This window comes from Bombina bombina, chromosome 6, assembly GCF_027579735.1.
Source record: "Bombina bombina isolate aBomBom1 chromosome 6, aBomBom1.pri, whole genome shotgun sequence".
NCBI classification, from domain to species: Eukaryota; Metazoa; Chordata; class Amphibia; order Anura; family Bombinatoridae; genus Bombina; species Bombina bombina.
The window spans coordinates 169,313,236-169,338,280 of record NC_069504.1 but is presented as its reverse complement, the minus strand read 5'-3'; the positions used below and the strand labels follow the sequence as shown (position 1 = coordinate 169,338,280).

The window sequence follows — 25,045 nt, the reverse complement described above, 5'->3', positions numbered from 1 at the left end:
GATGCTGTGGAATGACCTGAAGAGGCCTGTACAATCAAAACAACCCGGAAATATATATAAACTGAAACAGATTTGTATTTAGGTAGTTACTAAATTCAAAGGTTTACTTACTTTTTCCAGCCTACACTGTGAACGACTACTCAATGACTTCTATACAAATTTGAAAAGTACAACTATATGTGTGTTATTAGTTTAGTCACATTGTGCTTGTCTATAATTGTGACTTAGAGGAAGCTCAGACCACTTTTTATCAGTAATGAATGCATAAATCCAAGTAATTAAAAAGTGCTCACAAACTTTTTCTTGCAACCATATACATGTCCTCTAGAGGTTGACTGTAAAAATGCTCTAAATGTGCAGAATCACTGTCTGTGTATCTATGTGGCCCTATTGGTTCTATTATTTACTTAGTATGTTTAATGACAGTATAAGTGTATTGTCCTGTATCACAAATAGAGTGTCCTAAACACAGTTAGGGCTGATCACAATCATACTTTTTTTTTTTTTTTAAGAAAAGTTCACTCCAGCCCAACAAGTGCAGTAAAACAGACCTTTATTGCTTCATGGTCCCAAGTTCAAAGAACAAAAAACAATGTTTCAGACCTCTGACAGGTCCTTAGTCATGTCTTCATTTATCTGCACTGAGGGGTTGTCTGACCCTTTACTCTGTGCCCCTTGTTGGTTGCTGTTCCCTACCTTGCTTGTAATCAATACATTTTTTTATTATTACACTAATGAACTTTGGCTTGTATTGTCAGTGTGTTTTTTAGTGATTGCAATCCCAAAATGTTTCTGTCTTTTGATCCCCCTGAAGCTCAAAATTGTTACCTCCCAAAAAGAACACAAAATAGTCTGTGTCGTTAATCTTGTGATTTTTAATTAAAAAATTAAATGTGCATAATTAATGAGAAAACCCCCCGCAATTTTAGGAATTTTGTGATTACATCACAGGTTTAGGAACCTGTATGTTGACCAGGGGCGGACTGAGACCAATCAGGGCCCCGGGCAAAAATTAGGGAAAGGTCCCCACTATCTCACAATGACCCAAATGTATTCAAATGTTTGCAAATTAACATGTTAGCTTTCCTGCCCTGCACCTCAGGCCCCCCAACCTCCAGGGCCAGGACCTCCAACATCAAGGGCCAGAGACAGGCCCCCCCAAAACTCTGGTACCCACCCTAGCAACAAACCCCACATCCAGGCACAAGGCCCCCACTCTGGGGATTGGGCCCCCACTAAACACACACTTTACTGCTTAGTTATTGATAGGGTAGCTATCAAGCCCAGCTTAAGCAGCACACCAGTAGCCATGGAAATGCCATTTGTGGGCCCCCTGACATGCTGGGTCCTAGGTCCAGGTCCTATTTGCCCGGCTGTTCAGTCTGCCCCTGATGTTGACTGATCTCTTTTAATAGTATGTAGTGAGTCTAATAGATGACATGTGTGCAGTTAACCTATTGTGCTCCAAAACCATGAATGTAGGTCTCTCTAAGGTATTTGAACACGGGCACCATAAATTTAGTGCGCATGTGTGTTTGTTGGGTTATGGATTTTGTTACATTTTAAAAGTGTAAATGTGCTTATTTTATTTTTTTTACTTTAATTGAATGAGCAAAAAGTGTTTGTATCTAATTTAGGGCTAGATTCAGGGCCGGATTTCCCATTAGGCACAGTAGGCATGTGCCTACAGGCGCCTTGCAGTGAGGGCATTTATTTTAATAAGAATTGTACTGCCAGGTGCCTACAAAGTCGAGTGTTTCATTGGGAATATGTTACAGCAGTTGAGGGAGCCATGAAGGAGACAGGGGCAAAGATTAAAACTAAACTCCTCCCATTTTCACCAGGCATGTTTAGTTTCACTTTTATTTTATGTACTTCTGTTGCCTCACACAGCCAAGCTCCATGCTGATGTGGTGCAGAAACTTTTTGTTGAGGAATGAAAGCTTCAGAACAGGTTAGGACTGTACAAGGCTTCTAATGCTGCCTAGAATGAAAACATAACAAGCAGAGCACTTTAACCCCTTGGCTACCAGAGAGGGTTGCAGTGTATTCACTTGTTATGTTCTGTATTCCCTTTTTATAGCCAGGAGTTTAAATTCTGCTTCAGGATGAATGTTTTTGTTCTATAAAGGCCTTGGAGGTGTGGAGGTTATGTGGGACTAGCTGCTCTGCTCTTTATTACAAGTTGCCAATTGTGATTTACAGCCTTTAGGGCACTTTGACAACAAAGTTTGTAGACTGTAAGGCTGTAAAATGTGTATGTGTGTAAACCACTCACATGGCATATTTGTTTGTATGTATGTATATGTATGTGTATATATATACACACATACACACACATCACATACACACACATATATATACACATACACACACATCACACACACACACACACACACACACACACATATATATATATATATATATATATATATATATATATATATATATATACACACACATCACATTAAAAATTGTTAATCTGTTCTTTTATCAAGTAAGTGTGGTATTTTTGTATTGTGGTAAATTGAATTTCTAAATTCTAATTTTAAACACATTTGTTGACCCCTGGATTACATATAATCTACAACATTCCATGTTTTCCATTGAGAGCAACATCATATTATACTTATATTTCAGAACAAAATAAATGTAACATCTGTGTGTATTTGTACCAAAAATATCAGAGTTTACAAGATTTTTTTCATGTAGTAAAAAAAAATACCTACATTTTATATTTTCTTCCACTGGCTGCACAGGTTGTTGATGGTGATGAGCTTGCATGCTGCTAGTTTTAATATTACTATTGTTTACACAAAACTGTGTTTAACTCCAACAAAATGTTAAGCACATAGTCAAAGTCATCTCCAGAAAAGCAATACACTAATGGCTTGTCAATAAACATGTCCTATGAGCCCATCTGCGTCTGCACAGATGTGTATTGCTGTCTCAGAACTGACATTGACTATGTGTTTAACTCTTTTGCAAGAGGCTAACACACTTCTGTGCAAGCACTAGTGCAATAATAAAATGCCCAGCAAACTGTCACATTTTATGTCCCTTTAAATAGGGTTTTCTTTAGAATATTTTGCATTAAAAGTTTAACATGATTTGTTTTTGTTATACATAATAGAAATGGTATGGCCATTTGAGTCAAGTAAATATTGATTTTTGGTGTAGCTTCCATTACAACAAATATTGCAATTGGTGTATGTATTTGTGTATCTCTATAAAAGGGAAAATGTAATTTTACATCTAATATTTATTTTTAGTTGTCCTAAATACTAATAAAAAAAAGTCCTCATTTTTTCCACTTTTTTTCTGGGGGGGTGGGGGGTGGGGGGGCGCTTCAGGTTTTTGTGCCTACAGCCACCTGAGATGTAAATCCGGCCCTGGCTAGATTACAAGTTGAGCACTAATTTATCCTGCGCCTACAAATGGGCAAATTTCCCCGTTTGCGGGCGCGTGATATATAACCAGCCACAAGCTTGCGGTAGCAATTAGCGCTTATACAATTAACCAGAGATCAGATCTCTGGTTAATTTTAAAAATATCCACCAAATGCCCCCAAAATACAGTTTAATATATTTTATTAAAAACTAAAGGTAGTAGTAGCATCTTTATTTTTTAATAAAATAACTGCAAAAAGCAGTTATATGGGGTTAAACATGGCAGGTGTGGGGTGATAGAAAAAAATGGCATTGAAAAGTGCCTTTACTTTGTAGTCTATGTGTACTTTTATACATATATATATATATATATATATATATATATATATATATATATATATATATATACTGTATATATATATATATATATATATATATATATATATATATATATACAGTATATATATATATATATATATATATATATATATATATATATATATATATATATATATATATATATGTGTGTTAAAGGGACACTGAACCCAAATTTTTTCTTTCGTGATTCAGATAGAGCATGCAATTTTAAGCAACTTTCTAATTTACTCCTATTATCAAATTTTCTTTATTCTCTTGGTATCTTTATTTGAAATGCAAGAATGTAAGTTTAGCTGCCGGCCCATTTTTGGTGAACAACCTGGGTTGTTCTTGCTGATTGGTGGATGAATTCACCCACCAATAAAAAAGTGCTGTCCAGAGTACTGAACCAAAAAAAAAAAGAAAAAAAGACAAAGAAAAAAAAAGCTTAGATGCATTCTTTTTCAAATAAAGATAGCAAGAGAACGAAGAAAAATTTATAATAGGAGTAAATTAGAAAGTTCCTTAAAATTGCATGTTCAATCTGAATCACACTGGGTTCAGTATCCCTTTAATATGTGTATATACACATATTAACACATAAATATATATTTATATAATTTTATATATATATATATATATATATATATATATATATATATATATATATATACTGTATATACAGTATATATATATATATAAATGTATAAACTGTGCTACATACCCCCTTTGCTACACAAGGTTCTGATGCATTTTAACCAATTAGTGCTGACTCAAAAATAGTGATCACACAGATGAACTAGAACTTGATAACTGTGAAAAACTGTAAAAATGCACTGAGATAAGAGGAGGCCTTCAACAGCTTAGAAATCAGTTTGAGCCTTCCTAGTTTAAGCTTTAAACAAAGAATACCAAGAAGCAAATTTGATGATAAAAGTAAATGGGAAATTTGTTTAAAATTGCATGCCCTATCTGAATCATCAAAGTTTAATTTTGAATTGACTGTCCCTATTAGTACACTGGATGTAAAAAAAAGCAAGAAATTGGTACTTAAAATTACAAAATACAAAGCGTAATTGTTTTTTTTTTTTCCTTATAATTGGCTGAACATAGGCATACAATGGGTGTATATGAAATTGTCAGTTGCATAATTTAATTTGTATTAAAAGTAATCATATTTTAAAACTCTCTGTATTTGCCTTCCATTGCAAACTTTTACATAGCAGAAACATCTCATTATTTGTATGCGAGACATCTCACCATATAGAAAACCACATCTTGACCAACAACATTTTTAAAATAAGGGCCTCAGTAACAAGCAGGGTGGATAAAAAATAAATACTGTGGGGTCGATCCGATAAAAATCGTCGCCCGCAAAAGCCGGCGACGCCAATATTTACGCTGGTTTGGTATCACATATACGGCGTAACCTAGAAGTTACGCCTGTATATTTCTGCCGTCGCCCGTAGTTTTTTGGGCCATAGGCAGGTATACCAAACCAGCGCAGTTTGGTATCCAATATGCAGCGTAAGGACTTACGTGGCGAAAATGGAGAAATCTTACTCCATTTTCACCTCGCCACAAAAAGCAGCCGTAAGAAGCCTTACGCTGACTATTGGAGCCCCGTAACTCCCTAAACTAGCTAGAAAATAAACCTAACACCTAACGCATGCGCAATGTCTATCTACCTGTCACCCGCGATCTGCTAAATAAAACCTAACACCTAACGCATGCGCAATGTCCATCTACCTGTCACCCGCGATCTGCTAAATAAAACCTAACACCTAACGCATGCGTAATGTCTATCTACCTGTCAACCGCGATCTGCTAAATAAAACCTAACACCTAACGCATGCGCAATGTCTATCTACCTGTCAACCGTGATCCCCCCCCCCGAAATCCCAAATAAAGTTATTAACCCCTAAACCGCCGCTCCCAGACCCCGCCGCCATCTACATAAACTAACCCCCTACTGTGAGCCCCTAAAACCGCCGCCATCTACCTAATCTATCCCCTAATCTGACCCCTTACACCGCTGCCACCTATATAAAAATTATTAACCCTTAATCTAATCCCCCTATACCGCCGCCATCTCTATTAATATTATTAACCCCTAATGTAAGCCCCTTACACCGCCGCCATCTCTATTAAAATTATTAACCCCTAATTTAATCTACCTACCCCGCCGCCAGCTATATTATCTATATTAACCCTAAGTATATTATAGTTAATATAGTTATTACATTATATATATTAACTATATTAACCCTAATTATATTAGGGTTAATATAGTTAATATAGTTACTATAGTATTTATATTAACTATATTAACTCTATCTAACCCTAACACCCCTAACTAAATTTATATTAAATTAATCTAATTCATATTATAAACTAAAATATTCCTATTTAAATCTAAATACTTACCTATAAAATAAACCCTAAGATAGCTACAATATAATTAATAATTACATTGTAGCTATGTTAGGGTTAATATTTATTTTACAGGTAAATTGTTAATTATTTTAACTAGGTATAATAGCTATTAAATAGTTATTAACTATTTAATATCTACCTAGTTAAAATAATTACCCAATTACCTGTAAAATAAATCCTAACCTAAGTTACAAATACACCTACACTATCAATAAATTAAATAAACTACAAATATCTATCTGAAAATACAATTAAATTAACTAAACTAAATTACAAAAAAAACAAACACTAAATTACAAAAAATAAAAAAAAGATTACAAGATTTTTAAGCTAATTACACCTATTCTAAGCCCCCTAATAAAATAATAAAGCCCCCCAAAATAAAAAAAATTCCCTGCCCTATTCTAAATTAAAAAAAGTTCAAAGCTCTTTACCTTACCAGCCCTTAAAAGGGCCTTTTGTGGGGCATGCCCCAAAGAATTCAGCTCTTTTGCATTTAAAAACATATACAATATCCCCCCCATTACAACCCACCACCCACATACCCCTATTCTAAACCCACCCAAACCCCCCTTAAAAAAGCCTAACACTACCCCCCTGAAGATCTCCCTACCTTGTCTTCACCACACCGGGCCGAACTCCTCATCCGATCCGGGCAATGTCTTGCTCCAAGCGGCAAAGAAGAATTCTTCCTCCGGCGATGTCTTCCTCCAAGCGGCAAAGAAGAATTCTTCCTCCCGGCGACGTCTTCCTCCAAGCGGCAGCAAAGTCTTCTTCCTTCCGGCAGCATCTTCCATGAAGCGGCATCTTCAATCTTCTTTCTTCCATCCCGGCCGACGACTGAACGACGAATGAGGTACCTTTAAATGACGTCATCCAAGATGGCGTCCGCCGAATTCCAATTGGCTGATAGGATTCTATCAGCCAATCGGAATTAAGTTAGAAAAATCTGATTGGCTGATTGAATCAGCCAATCAGATTCAAGTTCAATCCGATTGGCTGATTGGTTCACTTTAGGGGGTTATAGATTTAATATAGCTGGCGGCGGGGTACGGGAGCGGCGGTTTAGGGGTTAATAACTTTTTTTATTGTTAGGCTAGTGAGGGGGGATAGCGGATAGAGGGTTAGACGTGTCGGGCTATGTTTAGGAGGCGTGTTAGACAGTGCGGGTGATTTAGACTTTAGTCAGGTTTTATAGGCGCCGGCAGTTTCTAACGTGGCGCAAGTCGCTGGCGACTCCAAAAATCTGTACTTACGCAGATTTCTGGACATCGCTGGTTTGTGAGACTTGCGCCACTTTAGCAAGTGACGGCGCCGCATATTGGATAGCTCGAGTTGCGAGCTGAAACTGCGGGTGACGCGGGTTCCCTCGCTTGCGCCGCAAACTGCGATCTATATCAGATCGCGCCCTGTATGTCTAAAATGCAGAGTGTTATTTTTTTAAGCAAATATACATCTAGTATCTTGTTTCTACTTTCAGAATTGATTCGTTTTTTAAATTTTACCCACAAAATGATATTGTATTTGCTGTCATAATGAGTATTTCTGTAATCCACTGCTTCACTACTTCCAAAATCAGACTTAAACAGAATGCTCAGTCATGAGTAGTTTATGCCAATATTTGAGACATGTTCTCTGTCTCTAAGGAATGTTCACTGACCCTAAACAAGTGGCAGAACTGCAGAAGATTTCTACCAAAATAAAATGCAATTAAAACTATGTGACAGAGAACATCTTGCTAAATGCAGAGCTAACAGAGAAGTTGGTTAAATAGCTGAAAAAATAATACAAATAAATAAAAAAGCTTTGAGCCTAAATATTTCTTATTTGTAACTATTTACAAAGTAAACAATGACCCTCTGCTGGTTTTATACAGGGAGAGATAACATTGGCATTGGCCCTCTTCTGGTTTTATACAGAGGGAGGGAACTTAGGCATTGGCCCTCTTCTGGTTGTAAAAAGTGAGAGAGAACATAGGCATTGGCCCTCTTCTGATTTTATACAGGGTGAGAGAGCTTAGGCATTGACACTCTTCTGGTTTTATACAGAGGGAGGGAACTTAGGCATTGGCCCTCTTCTGGTTGTAAAAAGTGAGAGAGAACATAGGCATTGGCCCTCTTCTGATTTTATACAGGGTGAGAGAGCTTAGGCATTGACACTCTTCTGGTTTTATACAGGGAAAGGGAACTTAGGCATTGGCCCTCTTCTGGTTTTATACAGGGATATACAAATTAGTCATTGGCCCTATTCTGGTTTTATACAAGAAGAGGGGACCTAGGCATTGGCCCTCTTCTGGTTTTATAGAAGGAGAGGGAACTTAGGCATTGGCCCCTTTTCTGGTTTTATACAGGAAGAGGGAACCTAGGAATTGTCCCTCTTCTGGTTTTATACAGGGAGAGTGAACTTAGGCATTGGCACTCTTCTGGTTTAATACAGGGAGAGGAAACTTAGGCTTTGCCCTCTTCTGGTTTTATACAGGGAGAGTGAACTTAGGCATTGGCCCTCTTCTGGTTTTATACAGGGAGAGTGAACTTAGGCATTGGCCCTCTTCTGGTTTTATACAGGGAGATGGAACTTAGGCATTGGCACTCTTCTGGTTTTATACAGGGAGAGTGAACTTAGGCATTGGCCCTCTTCTGGTTTTATACAGGGAGAGTGAACTTAGGCATTGGCCCTCTTCTGGTTTTATACAGGGAGATGGAACTTAGGCATTGGCACTCTTCTGGTTTAATACAGGGAGAGGAAACTTAGGCTTTGCCCTCTTCTGGTTTTATACAGGGAGAGGGAACCTAGGCATTGGCCCTCTTCTGGTTTTATACAGGGAGAGGGAACTTAGGCCTTGGCCCTCTTCTGGTTTTATGCAGGGAGAGGGAACGTAGGCTTTGGCCCTCTTCTGGTTTTATACAGGGAGTGGGAACTTAGGCTTTGGCCCTCTTCTGGTTTTATACAGGGAGAGGAAACATAGGCATTGGCCCACTTCTGGTTTTATACAGGGAAAGTGAACTTAGGCATTTGCCCTCTTCTGGTTTTATACAGGGAGAGGGAACTTAGGCTTTGGCCCTCTTCTGGTTTTATACAGGGAGAGGAAACATAGGCATTGGTCCACTTCTGGTTTTATACAGGGAAAGTGAACTTAGGCATTTGCCCTCTTCTGGTTTTATACAGGGAGAGGGAACTCAAGCTTTGGCCCTCTTCGGGTTTTATACAGGGAAAGGGAACTTAGGCATTGACCCTCTTCTGGTTTTATACAGGGAGAGGGAACTCAGGCATTGGGCCTCTTCTGGTTTTATACAGGAAGAGGGAACATAGGCATTGGCCCTCTTCTGGTTTTATACAGGGAGAGGAAACTTAGGCATTGCCCCTCTTCTGGTTTTATACAGGGAGAGGAAACATAGGCATTGGCCCTCTTCTAGTTTTATACAGGGAGAGTGAACTTAGGCATTGGCCCTCTTCTGGTTTTATACAGGGAGAGGGAACTTAAGCTTTGGACCTCTTCTGGTTTTATACAGGGAAAGGGAACTTTGTCATTGGCACTCTTATGGTTTTATACAGTGAGAGGGAACTCAAGGTGTGGCCCTCTTCTGCTTTTATACAGGGAAAGGAAACTTAGGCATTGACCCTCTTCTGGTTTTATACAGGGAGAGGGAACTCAGGCATTAACCCTCTTCTGGTTTTATATAGGAAAAGTGAACTTAGGCATTTGCCCTCTTCTGGTTTTATACAGGGAGAGGGAACTCAAGCTTTGGCCCTCTTCGGGTTTTATACAGGGAAAGGGAACTTAGGCATTGACCCTCTTCTGGTTTTATACAGGGATAGGGAACTCAGGCATTGGGCCTCTTCTGGTTTTATACAGGAAGAGGGAACATAGGCATTGGCCCTCTTCTGGTTTTATACAGGGAGAGGGAACTTAGGCATTGCCCCTCTTCTGGTTCTATACAGGGAGAGGGAACATAGGCATTGGCACTCTTCTTGTTTTAATACAGGGAGAGGGAACTTAGGCATTGGCCCTCTTCTGGTTTTATACAGGGAGAGGAAACATAGGCATTGGCCCTCTTCTAGTTTTATACAGGGAGAGTGAACTTAGGCATTGGCCCTCTTCTGGTTTTATACAGGGAGAGGGAACTTAAGCTTTGGACCTCTTCTGGTTTTATACAGGGAAAGGGAACTTTGTCATTGGCACTCTTCTGGTTTTATACAGTGAGAGGGAACTCAAGGTGTGCCCCTCTTCTGCTTTTATACAGGGAAAGGAAACTTAGGCATTGACCCTCTTCTGATTTTATACAGGGAGAGGGAACTCAGGCATTAACCCTCTTCTGGTTTTATATAGGAAAAGGGAACGTAGGCATTGGCAATCTTCTGGTTTTATACAGGGAGAGGGAACTTAGGCCTTGGCCCTCTTCTAGTTTTATGCAGGGAGAGGGAACTTAGGCTTTGGCCCTCTTCTGGTTTTCTACAGGGAGAGGGAACTCATGCATTGGCCCTCTTCTGGTTCTCTACAGGGAGAAGAAACGTAGGCATTGGCCCTCTTCTCTTTTTATACAGGGAGAGGAAACATACGCATTGGCCCTCTTCTCGTTTTATACAGGGAGAGGGAACATAGGCATTGGCACTCTTCTGATTTTATACAGGGAGAGGGAACGTAGGCATTGGCATTCTTCTGGTTTTATACAGGGAGAGGGAACGTAGGCATTGTCCCTCTTCTGGTTCTCTACAGGGAGAAGAAACGTAGGCATTGGCCCTCTTCTCTTTTTATACAGGGAGAGGAAACATACGCATTGGCCCTCTTCTCGTTTTATACAGGGAGAGGGAACATAGGCATTGGCACTCTTCTGATTTTATACAGGGAGAGGGAACGTAGGCATTGGCCCTCTTCTGGTTTTCTACAGGGAAAGGGGACGTAGGTATTGGCCCTCTTCTGGTTTTATACAAACAGAGGGAAGATAGGCTTTGGCCCTCTTCTTGTTATATACAGGGAGAGGGAACTTAGGCATTGGCTTTCTTCTGGTTTTATACAGGGAGAGGGAACATAGGCATTGGCCCTCTTCTGGTTTTATACAGGGAGAGGGGATGTAGGTACTGGCCCTCTTCTGGTTTTATACAAGCAGAGGGAACATAGGCTTTGGCCCTCTTCTTGTTATATACAAGGAGAGGGAACTTAGGCATTGGCTTTCTTCTGGTTTTATACAGGGAGAGGGAACATAGGCATTGGCCCTCTTCTGGTTTTATACAGGGAGTTGAAACAGGCATTGGCCCTCTTCTGGTTTTATACAGGGAGAGGGAACAAAGGCATTGGCACTTTTCTGGTTTTATACAGGGAGAGGGAAAGTAGGCATTGGCCCTCTTCTGATTTTATGTAGGGAGAGTCAATGTAGGCATTAGCCCTCTTCTGGTTTTATACAGGGAGAGGGAACGTAGGCACATAATATAGTCTGTAAAAAAAAACAAATTATAGAACTACAGTAACATATATAAATATATGTGTATTCATAAAACAGAAAAAAACAGTGCTAAGATATAGATAATATAAATGTTAAAGGGACATAATAATGTAAAACAAAATTATCTAATGGTTTAGGGCAATTAATTATTGCATATTTGCTTTCATATAACTGTATGTTTATCCCCTGTAGAGGGGCTAAATGACATGCCCTATCTGAATCATGCGGCGAGATTATATATACGGTGCAGGCTTCAGCGCAAGTGCTTAAGCCCGCGCTGCCCATAATTTCACCTTGCACAACGGGGTATTACCCTGTCGACAGTTCATAAAGTGTCGTAAGTCGGATAAACTAGCGATGTCCAGGAATGAGCGTAAATACAAATTTCTGGAGTCACCAGTGACTTACGGCACTTTAGAAACTGCCGGCGCCTAAGAAAATAAAAAAAAACATAAAATCTCCCGTAAAAGTCTAACCCACCTCCAAAAAATAAACCCGACACGTAAAACCCCTATATCCGCCATCAAACCCACATCAGAACTAATAATAAAAATATTAGCCCCTGAACCGACAACTCGCCACATTGCAATATGCCTAATTAAACTAATAACCCCTAATCCGCAATTCAAGCACATCGCAAACTACCTAATAAAAGTTTTAACCTCAAAATTCGCCAACCCCAACATTGCAAACCACCTATTAAAACTATTAACACCTAATGCGCCATTAACCCACAGCTCTACACCTTGGAACAGCCAATAGAATGCAAGCTTAATCCTATTGGCTGATTGGATCAGTCAATAGGATTGAAGCTCAATCCTATTGGCTGATTGCATCAGCCAATAGGATTTTTTCACCTTTAATTCCAATTGGCTGATAGAATTCTATCAGCCAATCGGAATTCAAGGGACACCATCTTGGATGACATCACTTAAAGGAACATACATTCCAGAAGAGCCGTCAAGAGAAGAGGATGCTCCGCGCCGGATGTCTTGAAGATGGAGCCGCTCCGCGCCGGATGGATGAAGATAGAAGATGCCGTCTGGATGAAGACTTCTGCCGACTTGGATGAAGACTTCGGCCCGCTTGAATGAAGACTTTTACCGGCTTCGCTGAGGACTTCTGCCGCTTCGTTGAGGATGGATGTCGGGTCTTCAAAAACTGTAAGTGGATCTACGGGGGTTAGTGTTTTTTTAAGGCTTTATTGGGTGGGTTTTATTTTTAGCTTAGGGTTTGGTCTGAAAAAGAGCTAAATGCCCTTTTAAGGGCAATGTCCATCCAAATGCCCTTTCCAGTGCAATGGGGAGCTTAGGTTTTTTAGATAGGTTTTTATATTGGGGGGTTTGGTTGTGTGAGTGGTGGGTTTTACTGTTGGGGGTTGTTTGTATTTTTTTTTACAGGTAAAAGAGCTGATTTCTTTGGGGCAATGCCCCACAAAAGGCCCTTTTAAGGGCTACTGGTAGTTTAGTCTAGGCTAGGCTTTTATATTTTTTATTTTGGGGGCTTTTTTATTTTGATAGGGCTACTAGATTAGGTGTAATTAGTTTAAATATTTGATAATTCCTTTTTTATTTTGTGTAATTTAGTGTTTGTTTGTTTTTGTAATTTAGTTAACTGTATTTAATAAATGTAATTTATTTAATTGTAGTGTAAGGTTAGGTTTTAGTGTAACTCAGGTTAGGTTTTATTTTACAGGTACATTTGTATTTATTTTAGCTAGGTAGTTAGTAAATAGTTAATAACTAGTTAAAATAAATACAAACTTAGCTGTGAAATAAAAATAAAACCTAAGATAGCTACAATGTAACTATTAGTTATATTGTAGCTAGCTTAGGTTTTATTTTACAGGTAAGTATTTAGTTTTAAATAGGAATTATTTAGTTATTAATAGTAGGTTTTATTTAGATTTATTTTAATTACATTAAAGTTAGTGGGTGTTAGGGTTAGGGTTACGTTAGGGTTAGGGTTAGATTTAGGGTTAGTGGTTAATAACTTTAGTATAGTGGCGGTGACATTGGGGGCGGAAGATTAGGGGTTAATAACTGTAATGTAGGTGGCAGCGACATTGGGGGCAGCAGATTAGGGGTTAATAAGTGTATGTAGGTGGCGGCGAAATTGGGGGTGGCAGATTAGGGGTTAATAAGTGTAGGTAGGTGGTGGCGATGTCGACTGCGGCAGATTAGGGGTTAATAAGTGTAATGTAGGTGTCGGCGATGTCGGGGGCGGCAGATTAGGGGTGTTTAGACTCAGGGTTTATGTTAGGGTGTTAGGTGTAAACATAAATTTTCTTTCCCCATAGGAATCAATGGGGCTGCGTTACAGAGCTTTACGCTCCTTTATTGCAGGTTTTAGGCTTTTTTTCAGCCGGCTCTCCCCATTGATGTCTATGGGGAAATCCAGCTCAAAGCAGCTCTGGTATTTGGGAGTGGTATGAAGCTCAATTTTGCTCAACGCTCACTTATTGCTTGCTAACGCCGGGTTTTTGCAAACCTGTAATATCAGTGCTATTGGGAGGTGAGCGGTGACAATAACTTGCAAATTAGCACCGCACCGCTCATAACGCAAAACTCGTAATCTAGCCGTTTGTTATTAGTTCCGATGTGGGTTAATGGCGAATTAGGGGTAATATACTTTATTAGTTATTGCGGTGGGGGATTGTGTTTGACAGGTATAGATATTGCGCATGCGTTAGGTGTTAGTTATTTTCAGGAGGTAGATAGATATTGCGCATGCGTTAGGTGTTACTATTTTCAGGGAGTTACGGTGCCCACACACTCAGTGCAAGGCTTGCTGGACCTGCCTATGTGTAGCGAGGTGAAAATGGAGTAACATTTTTCCATTTTTGCCGCCCAAGTCCTTGCGCTGAATATGTGATACCGATTTGCGTTGTGGTTCTATGTTAGCTTATGGGAGCAAAACTAGCGGCCGACGGGTGAAATATACATGCCGCATAAAGGAGTAACTGCATATGATTTTGTACCTGGCTCTAAATAATCACTGCATAGTATACTAAACTTGGTATGTGCACTTACTGACAAAGTACAGAATCTGAGTTTCATCCTATTTATGAAGTGTGAGATAAGACCTTATACACTATATGTGCACCAGAAGCATATCTAAATATGTTTCATGTTCCACCATTTTTTACCTGTGTGACTGCTCAGAAAGAAATCATTGGAAAATGTACAAGGGCGCCCGATTGTTTCGGGTATAGGGTCCCTATTGGAGCCCTTGGGGGGGTGGATGGAAACAATTCTCCAGCCATTAGTGAGGATTTTGCCCTCCTATTTAAAAGATACAAAGCAGTTGCTAGTTATGCTAGAAAAAAATATATGGGAGCCAGGTTTCCCCTGGATGTCGATTGACGGTGTCAGTTTATATTCTAGCATACCCCTAGATAAGGGGATGGTGGCCATAAGATTTTTCTTGGACGAATATACAGGATACAATGATGCCCATAAAAGTTATATACTTAGGATTTTGTACTTCTTGCTTACACACAATTACTTTTCCTTTGGGGGCAATTTCTATCTCCAGAAGAGAGGGACGGCAATGGGGGCAACTTTTGCCCCAGCTTTCGCCAACCTATATATGGGTTGGTGGGAGCTATCCCATATTTATGGAGATGATTGCCCCCACAGGGGAAGTATTGTGATGTACAAGAGGTACATTGATGACCTTCTTTTCATTTGGAGGGGCACATCCCAAGAAAGCCAGGACTTTGTAAACTCCATGAATGAAAACAGAGTAGGTTTAGGCTTTACTAGTGTTAGAGATAGATTGGATATTGAGTACCTTGACCTCATTCTCTTGGGAGAGGGGCAAAAGGTCGTGACTAAACATTCACAGGAAACCGATAGCAGGCAATAGTGTCTTACATGCAAAAAGCATGCATCCAAAACACACTCATCTAGGAATTTTGAAAGGTGAATTTATTTGTGTAAAGAGGAATTGTTCCTCTGGAGAGGATTATATCCAACAGCTTTTCATATGGTGGAAAGGATGGAGAGGAACATGTGAATAAGATCAAAAGTAAATTTAATACAATGAATTAGCCCATTTTTGTAACAAATGACAGCAATCAATTTGAAAATATTTCAAGAATTATCAAAGAGTGTCTTCCCATTCTGAGGGGTGATGAGGACCTCTTTGATACTATCAAGGGAGGTTGTAAATGTGTCCCTAGAAAAAATAAAACTCTGGGAAAAATCTTGGCCCCTAGTGAAGTCAACACACAGCCAGCAAGAGTGAGCAGTTGGCTTGAATGCAAGGGACATTACAGGTGTGGTGCAGGTAGATGCAAGGCTTGCTCATATACCTTGCCAGGAAAGAGCTTTCCATCTCTGAGTACACAGAGAGTATTCACAATTGATGCCTGCACAAACTACCGAAACACATATGTAGTCTACCTTGTGACATGTTTCCAGTGTAGGAAACAGTATGTTGGCCTCACGATGAGGGAAGCTAGGGATAGGATTAAAGAACATTTAAATGGAGTTGTCCGATTGTCCAGACTCACAGGTAGCCTGGCATTTCAAGTTATGCCATGATGGCAACATTGACAATCTAAAAGGGCAAATTATAGAACAGGTCAGGACTCTAAGAAGGGGTGGGGATCGTGACAAAATTCTCCGCACCCGTGAGGCCTTTTTGGATTTTTAAACTTTAAACCAGGGCACCAGATGGCATGAATATACAAACAGACCTAATAAACTGTTGGCACTAGATATACTAACAATGATACCTATTTCTGTTTAATATCCAACATTGAATGGCCTTAACACACTTTTTTATTAAAACACATTATGTTAGTGGTATATACATTATAATTGGTTAAATTGTATCCATAGGGGTAGTCTTTTACAGTTTATTTGTTTCCATTCTCTTTTGGATTATATATAATATGGTTGACTTCAGTTAAAATATGGCTGCTTATTTTAGTACAAGCCTACCCTTAGTATATAATGAGAATAGTTCCTTTTTGAAATGGGGAGTATATTTTACCTATGTTATATTCCATTTGTTGTTAAACCCTGAGCTGATATTGCGCTCCTGATTCAGGACATAATGGGTTTTTTGGGTGTAGAATCCGTAGCTAGTTTTGTTCTACATAAATATGTTATATTTACAGGATTCTCCCCTTATTTATGCCCCTTCAGGTGCACATATGCTGCTAGGGTTAATTTTTGAATGTGTGTTGTTACGTCATAAGCAATTAACATCATTTAAGAAGGCTGTGTAGCCAGTAGCAGCACGGCCTATGAGTAAGGCAGTAGCTGAAACGCGTAAGACCGATGCTGCTCTGGCTTTGTTTGTTTTTATAGATGTAATGCTGGATCTTAACTTATCTGCAATAAATCCTATGTTTTAAGTTTTAGCCTGTTGCCCCGCCACGCTCTTTTTTCGTATGTGTTTTGGATGCTCAGAAAGCTGGCAGTGCCTTGTATTTTGTTGGCAATTACTTAGATTACATGGTACAAGTCCCTGCTAGATACACTGCTTAAAATGCTGGTGCATGAAACATATTTAGATATGCTTCATGAGCACATGCACAGCACAAGTTCACACTAAAACCAGTGAAAGTTTTTACAAGAAGCATTATTGCTTCTACTGAATAGTAACATTGTAAATTTCAATTATGGCTGGAATATCCCTTTAATTTATAGATAATTTAACTTGATCAATGTCCTTTTTCACATATAAGGGTAGCATTTTATGTAGGTGTCTTTTAAGGTGTTTGCCCTGTCAGCAAAATGCACTTTAGTTTGTATATAGTAATTAAGTAGCTAATAATCACATAACATCTATTAAGCTTAATTTGAATGTGTAAGGTATTCAGTAAAGTGTCATTTGTTTAACAGAACTGTTAATAAGTACATTTAAAGGCGTTACAATGCGTTACAATATGTGTGAAAGACTGCATCCTAATGTGCTTTACAAATGCTGTTTCTTGTTCTAGCATTCTAAAAAGACGTACAAATGCTTTGTGACTTGTATAATAACTTGAATGATCAGCCGGTGGAGAAGTCTTAAGCATGCTGCGTTTTTTGAATAGGCCACCCATAGTCCTTTTATGGTAAATTCTTTAGGACTATATTTTAAGCCAAAGTAAAAAAAAAAAAAGTGAGAAGAGAGCTCTATAATGATCTTTTGTGCTAATAGATCCAAACTTCTTTTTTCTTTTTTTATCACTGTTATCAGATGCAAATCTTCTGCTTTAATCATAACCAGTTTGAAAGTCTGGACGAGGCAATAAATGGAAAAGGAAAATTAAAAGCTTTATCCATTTTATTTAAGGTAAGAGCAAATATATTTTCTCTATTCTTTTGCTGCAGTTATCATAGTAATCTTAAGTGGAATAAAAGTTTTTGTATCACAATACTACATCATTAATTGGCTTGCAAGGAGATGGCAGAGAAATCACATTTCAGAGCTTCTAACTCACAGCATATCTGAGCTCACATGTTCTATCAGATACTTGTAATTCCTCAATTCATTAAATGGATCATAGATAGATGTTTTTTTAACCTATGTTGACATCTATCATAATATCAACAGATCAAGAACTTGCCTGCTATACCAGAGGTTGGTCACAAATCATCTATATCCTTTTGGACCAGTCTAACCCCCCCTAAGTGCACAATTTTGCAGCTGGTTCATAACACAAATTGAATGTGTTTAATATTTTTTCTTACATCTGCTCTTGTGCACATAGACCAATATCGAGGAAAATAGAAAATGCTTAAAGGGACACTGAACCCAAATTTTTTCTTTTGTGATTCAGATAGAGCATGCCATTTTAAGTAACTTTCTAATTTACTCCTATTATCAATTTTTCTTTGTTCTCTTGCTATCTTTATTTGAAAAATAAGGTATTTAATCTATTTTTGGTTCAAGACCATGGACAGCACTTGTTGATTGGTCGGTTAAATGAATTCACCAATCAGCATAAACAACCCAGGTTGTTCACCAAAAATGGGCCGGCATCTAAATTTACATTCTTGCTTTTCAAATAAACATACTAAGAGAATGAAGAAAATTTGATAATAGGAGTAAATTAGAAAGTTGCTTAAAATTGCATGCTCTATCTGAACCATGAAAGAAAAAAATTTGGTTCAGTGTCCCTTTAAGGCAGGACTACTTTCAGAGTGATTTTCAAACCAAAACCGACTTTAAAGATTATTACAGTAGAATTGCAAAATTTACACATGCATTATAAAAAGACAATGCTGTAGCACACAGATTCGTTTCTAAAAAAAAAATCAAAATTTACTTCAATTTGCTGGCCTCCTGCATGTGACAGCCATCAACCAATCACAGACTCATATACTTATACATTATGAACTCTTGCACATGCTCAGTAGGAACTGGTGCTTCAGAAAGTGTCATATAAAATAGTGTGCAACAATTTGGTAATGGAAGTAAAATAGAAAATGCTTAGAATGATTTAATAATAGAAAAAATTTAACTGAAAAAACCTGAATTAAATATTCAAATATCTGCAGATATTTTTTTTAAAAAAATTTAACCTAAAGTAGAGAGTCATCACTGGTTTTAAAAGTATTACTACAGACCATTCAGCCATGTGCCTTCTTCAGGCATCAGATCAGACCCATGGCCCTGCAGCCCCTGTCAGCCATATGTCCACTTCAAACCTTATGACCTTGCAGCCCTTGTTAGCTATATACCATACAGACTATTGGCTTTGCAGCCTCAGTTCCTGCAGCCCCTTACATTAAAGGCACTGTGCATACTTGGATGCTCTCTTCCTTTTGGCTGTTGTTTCCCATAAGGTGTGCTGCTTCTCAAGAACCACACGCGGGGCCTGTCTAGGACTGTGCCACTGGAGGAACAATTAGAGGCATCTGGCCTAGCTGAGGACTGGGGAGAATGGCACCCAATGTGAGCTTGGGACATCTCTAGAGCCACTCTCGCTTTCCCTCAAAAGTGCAAACCACCACCATGAGAGCTAAAACAAAAAGTTTTTAGCTGTACTAAATAAAAGATTTTGTACTTTCATTCTTTATTTTTCCATTTTCCTCCATTTTTTTTAAATTGTGCTTGTCAAAATGGGAACTGAGAAAAAAATATATGTGTATTTGTTTTTACTACCTAGAAATACTGTATTACCTGAGTGAAATACTGGACAGTCCTGTTCAATACTGAACACCTGGCAACCTTATGTGTATGTCTAAACATAGACTGACCGGTTAATTTATGTTTAAATATGCACAGTTAGATACATAGGTTAATAAGTGCCCTGGTATAACAGCACAAGAACAGGCTTCATTATGTCAGAGTAACACGGTGCCAATCAATAGGCTGATGTCAATACACACAATACCTCTCCTGATATTGCAGCCTTTATTATATATATATATGTTAAGGGTAAAGTCAAATTCAGATATCGGGTAATCCTAAGATTACCTGGGTAAAACTAACATTACCCAGCGGCTGTGGGTAAAGCCTGATGTAAGATCATACATCAGGCTTTACCCGGGTAATCCTAGAGTAATCCTAGGATTACCTAAACGCTTCTGGATAAAGCTAATAACAGCACTATTTTCATCCTTTGAAGACAATGGTTCTTGCAGATCACCACATCAAACATATATACGATGCACTGTAATTCCCCATCTTCACTATATTTTTTTGCCTCTACCTGGGGGTTCAAGGGGGTTCAAAGTAAACTTCATTCCCCAAGGTTCACTTGGGGTGGATGCCAGAGGATTGGCTGGGTACCCCCTTGAACCCCCCAGGCAGAGGCAAAAAAAATAGTTTTGATGGGCTTTATCCAGAAGTGTTTGGGTAATCCTAGAATTACCCGGGTAAAGCCTGATGTATAATCTTACTCTGGGCTTTACCCATAGCCGCTTGGGTAATGTCAGTTTAACCCGGGTAATCATGGGATATATATATATATGTATGTATTTATAAGAAACAAAGAGATTAATTACTACCAAAGTAGTGACACTTTAGTTTTAAGGATAATTCTTTATTAATTATTAATTATTTTCCTACCTTTACAGATTGGGCAAGAAGATAATGCAAATTATGAATCAATTATTGATGGAGTAAATAGTGTTCATCGTTTTGGTGAGTGCACATTTTTTTCTGTTTTTGATATTGTATCAATTCTATGTAAATACCTATTCTGTTATGGCACTGGCCATTGCGAGCAAAAGCCTTTTCCCATAGATAATAACTGTTGCAGTACCAGTGATAAGATGAAGGATTGTTAATTCCTAAATTAAAGATCATAGCATCATAATTCATTACAGTCTTCACTTGCAATCAACTGGTTAATTCACAGTCATGTATGAAAGGAAGATTGTTGGTCACTTCTCAAAACTGTGCATAGCCTGCAGATTTATATAAAAGTAATGCTAGACAAAATATTGTCCAGATTACCAGTTGCGCACTAACTGATATTTTTTGCTCGCATGCTAACTGCGCTCAAAGTAAATGCTTAACACAGGTTAGCGAGGTCTTTAGTCTCACTAACCTTATGAACACAAATTTAAAGGTATTTTTGATGCATTTTGGGACACTTCACAAAACAGTTAATTAGAGCTCTGAAGACGTGGTAATGATTGTAGCGTAAATCGTGATTGCGCTCATGTGTTCGCATTTACTAAAATGAGCACTAGATTGGGAGCACGCAAGCAGCTATGATAAACCCGATATCGCTCACATGTAACAGCGCACCAATTGTAATCTAGCCCTAAATATTTTTTTCATTCACCTCCCTCTAATCATGAGAGGTGCCATTATGGAACCTAGGTTATACTGCAGGTATCTGAAGAAGAGTCGCTGCACATGTGCAAACGTCAGCACTGAATTGTAAAGTGAAAGATAGATCTCACCATGGAGGAATAACCTCAGTACTATCCTTAGAACATGTATTTAGTGTTTAATGTCCCTTTAATATGCATAAGATTTTTTTTTTCTTTTTGAAATAAGCAATGCTTGCCATTTTCTGAACAAGAAATTATTTTTATTTCTAAAGCATAACACAAATGTAGTGGTTTAAATAATAAATTATTTTAGTTTTATGTTTTTCATTTATATACAAAGCTCAAAGTATTTCCAGATAAATATTGTATCCATTTACATTAGTGTAAAATTATTGTGGCAAAAAAAAATCATGTAAAATATTTGAAAAAATTTGGAATAGTGCAGAAAGGTCAAAACTAAATTTACAAAACTGAAATGTGCCTGGGTGCATATGTGCATATGCTATGTGCCAATAGAGGATCACGATTCAAACACTGCAGAGAGCTGGCAGTGGGGTGTATTATGTCAGCAAAGGCTTTAGGGCGGATTTAATAAGCAGCGGATGCTGCTTAATCTGCCCGAAGTTTCCGGCGATCCGGAAACTGAAGTTAAGAAGCAGCATTTGTAAAACCTTTTAGGTGGCGGACTGCAATCATCCTGATCAGATATGACTGGGATGATTGACCCCCCTTGCTAGCGGCCAATTTCTTGTGAGATGCTTGTGCAATGTTAAATGTCGACAGCGTATGCTGTCGGCATTAAGCGATGCAAGGTGGACATGATTCGCTATAGCAAATCATGTCCACCTAGGGTTTAATACATTGACCCCTATGTGTAGTACAAGCCACAGATGACTCTCTAAAAAACTGTGGTGTTTGAAGGCTAGATTATAAGTGGAGAGTAATATCGTGCTTACATTAATGTGCGCTGGTATTACAAGTGCGACACAATGTGAACGCTACCTCCCGTTCAAATTACCTGGAAGTCAATCGCTCACAAGAGCGCTTCCTTAGGCTTCAATGGGAGCCTCATTTTCATGCAGATAGACACAGCAAACTACCTAGCGTAGCACAGTGAGCAAATCGCACAACGTTGGGCAGCAATACATTTATATGTAAATGCTTACAGTATATACATATACATATATATTTATGTGTTTAAATGTGTATTTTGTGTTTAAATGTGTATATACAAATATAAACACATGAATATATATGTATGTAAGCATTAAAAATACGTAACTTGGGTAATTCTTCATTTCAAAAACCACACAGTCTTTAACACAGGACAAAATGCCTGAAGTATAGAAAACAAAACGTATATATAGTTTTGGAATTTAGGAGTGAAGTGAAAATGATGATAATTTGCAAGCCACATCCACAGCCCATTAAAGGAACCTATAAGTGAATCGTGAAATGCACAGTAGTATATTTTAAACTGACGTAGAAGCATTTGTGACTACAAACTATGCTGACTTTTCTGCAAAACATTTTTGCAAATGCAGTTGCAAAAATGCTTATAATTCAATCTGAAATTCACCATCACACATTTAAAATTGACTTTGTCGATTAAAGTGTATTTAAGTGCTGTATGTGTTGGAATTTGTATGTTTCTTTGTGTAACACAGAAATACATATTTTTTCAACTTAGCTGCTACAATTGTATTTCAAAGCATGAACTTGTGCAGTTCAGTGTATGATGTGCTGTTCCTTGTTCTAGTATATGATTTATTGTATACTCTGTAAATTCAAATGCAGCCCACTTTAGAATTCAAAATGTTAAACAAAATATGATAATATGTTTGTATATCTTTTTATATGCAGGTAAAAAAGCTGCCATGGAACCTTTTGTGTTATTGAACCTGCTGCCAAGTTACACAGATAAATATTACACGTATAATGGGTCATTAACTATTCCTCCTTGCTCAGAAACAGTGGAATGGATTGTTTTCAAAGACACTGTCACCATTTCTGAAAGCCAGGTATGTCCAGAGTAAATAATAATGGGCTAATTAGTCTTTAGTTTATTAAAGGGACAGTCTAGACAAAATTAAACTTTCATGATACAAATAGGTCATGCAATTTTAAGCAACTTTCCAATTAACTTTTATCATCAAATGTGCTTTGTTCTTTTGGTATTCTTTGTTGAAAGCTAAACTTAGGTAGGCTCATATGCTAATTTTTAAGCCCCTGAAGGCTGCCTCCTATCTCAGTGCATTTTTACAGGGTTTTTTTCACAGCTAGACTGCGCTAGTTCATGTGTGCCATATAAATAACATTCAGCTAGATTACGAGTTTTGAGATCTATAGAGAAATTAACGAACGCCACAAAAGTTACGTTGTATAATTTCCTATAGCGCTGCTATTACAAGTTCTCAAACATACGCCTTTTTCGTACGATATGGTTGCGTTGAACTCCATACCGCACACAATCAGAGCGCTGCTGAGACGTGCTTGTGCACGATTTAACCATAGACATCAATGGGGAGAGCCGGCAAAAAAAAAAAAAAACACCTGCGATCGCGTAAACAAAAGTTCCGTAGCAGAGCCCCATTGATGTCTATGGGGAAATAAAAATACAGTTTAAACCTAACACCCTAACATAAACCTTACATCTAAACACCCCTAATCTGCTGCCCCCAACATCGCCAACGCCTGCCTACAGTTATTAACCCCTAATCTGCCGCTCCCGATATTGCCGCTGCCTAAATAAAATTATGAACCCCTAATCTGTCGCTCCCGATATCGCTGCCACTATACTACATTTATTAACCCCTAAACCACCAGCCCCCCACATCGCAACATGCTAAATTAAACTATATTAACCCCTAAACCTAACCTTAACCCTAACGTAACCCTAACTCTAACACCCCCTAACTTTAACATAATAAAAATATAGCTAAATTAAATTTACAATTATTAACTAAATAAACCTATTAACCCCTAAACCTCCAGCCCCCCACATCGCATCAAGCTAAATTAAACTATATTAACCCCTAAACCTAACTCTAAACCTAACCCTAAACCTATCCCTAAACCTAACCCCCCCCTAACTTTAACATAATTAAATTAGATCTAAATTAAATTTACAATTATTAACTAAATAATACCTATTTAAAACTAAATACTTACCTGTGAAATAAAACCTAAGCTAGCTACAATATAACTAATAGTTACATTGTAGATAGCTTAGGTTTGTTTTTATTTCACAGGTAAGTTTGTATTTATTTTATTTATTATTAACTATTTACTAACTACCTAGTTAAAATAAATACAAACTTACCTGTGAACTAAAACCTAACCTGCCTTACACTAAAACCTACCATTACAAAAAAATAATTTATCCAAAAAAATAAGATTAATTCTATTCTAATACCCTTAAAAAAATAAACCCACCCCAAAATAAAAAAAAACCTACTCTAGAATAAACTACCAAGGTCCCTTAAAAGGGCCTTTTGGGGGGCCTTAAAAGGGCCTTTTGTAAGGCATTGCCCTGAGATAAGCAGCTCTTTTACTCCAAAAAAAATACAAAAACCCCCTAACACTATACAAACCCCCACCCCCCAAACTAACGGGGGCCCTTAAAATGGTCTTTTGTAGGGCATTGCCCTGAGATAACCAGCTCTTTTACTCCAAAAAAAATACAAAA

The 25,045-nt window shown here is 38.1% G+C and overlaps 1 protein-coding gene across 2 annotated transcripts in view; it reads left to right on the top strand.

The window, feature by feature from the left end:
• The window catches only part of PTPRZ1 (protein tyrosine phosphatase receptor type Z1), a 380,311-nt gene that overhangs the window by 150,166 nt on the left and 205,100 nt on the right, over positions 1–25,045 (top strand). For both annotated transcript variants that reach the window (XM_053716675.1, XM_053716674.1), the window contains exons 5-7: positions 17,822–17,917; positions 20,650–20,716; positions 23,221–23,378. In XM_053716675.1, coding sequence (XP_053572650.1) covers positions 17,822–17,917; positions 20,650–20,716; positions 23,221–23,378 — 321 coding nt within the window. The remainder of the gene's footprint in view (positions 1–17,821; positions 17,918–20,649; positions 20,717–23,220; positions 23,379–25,045) is intronic.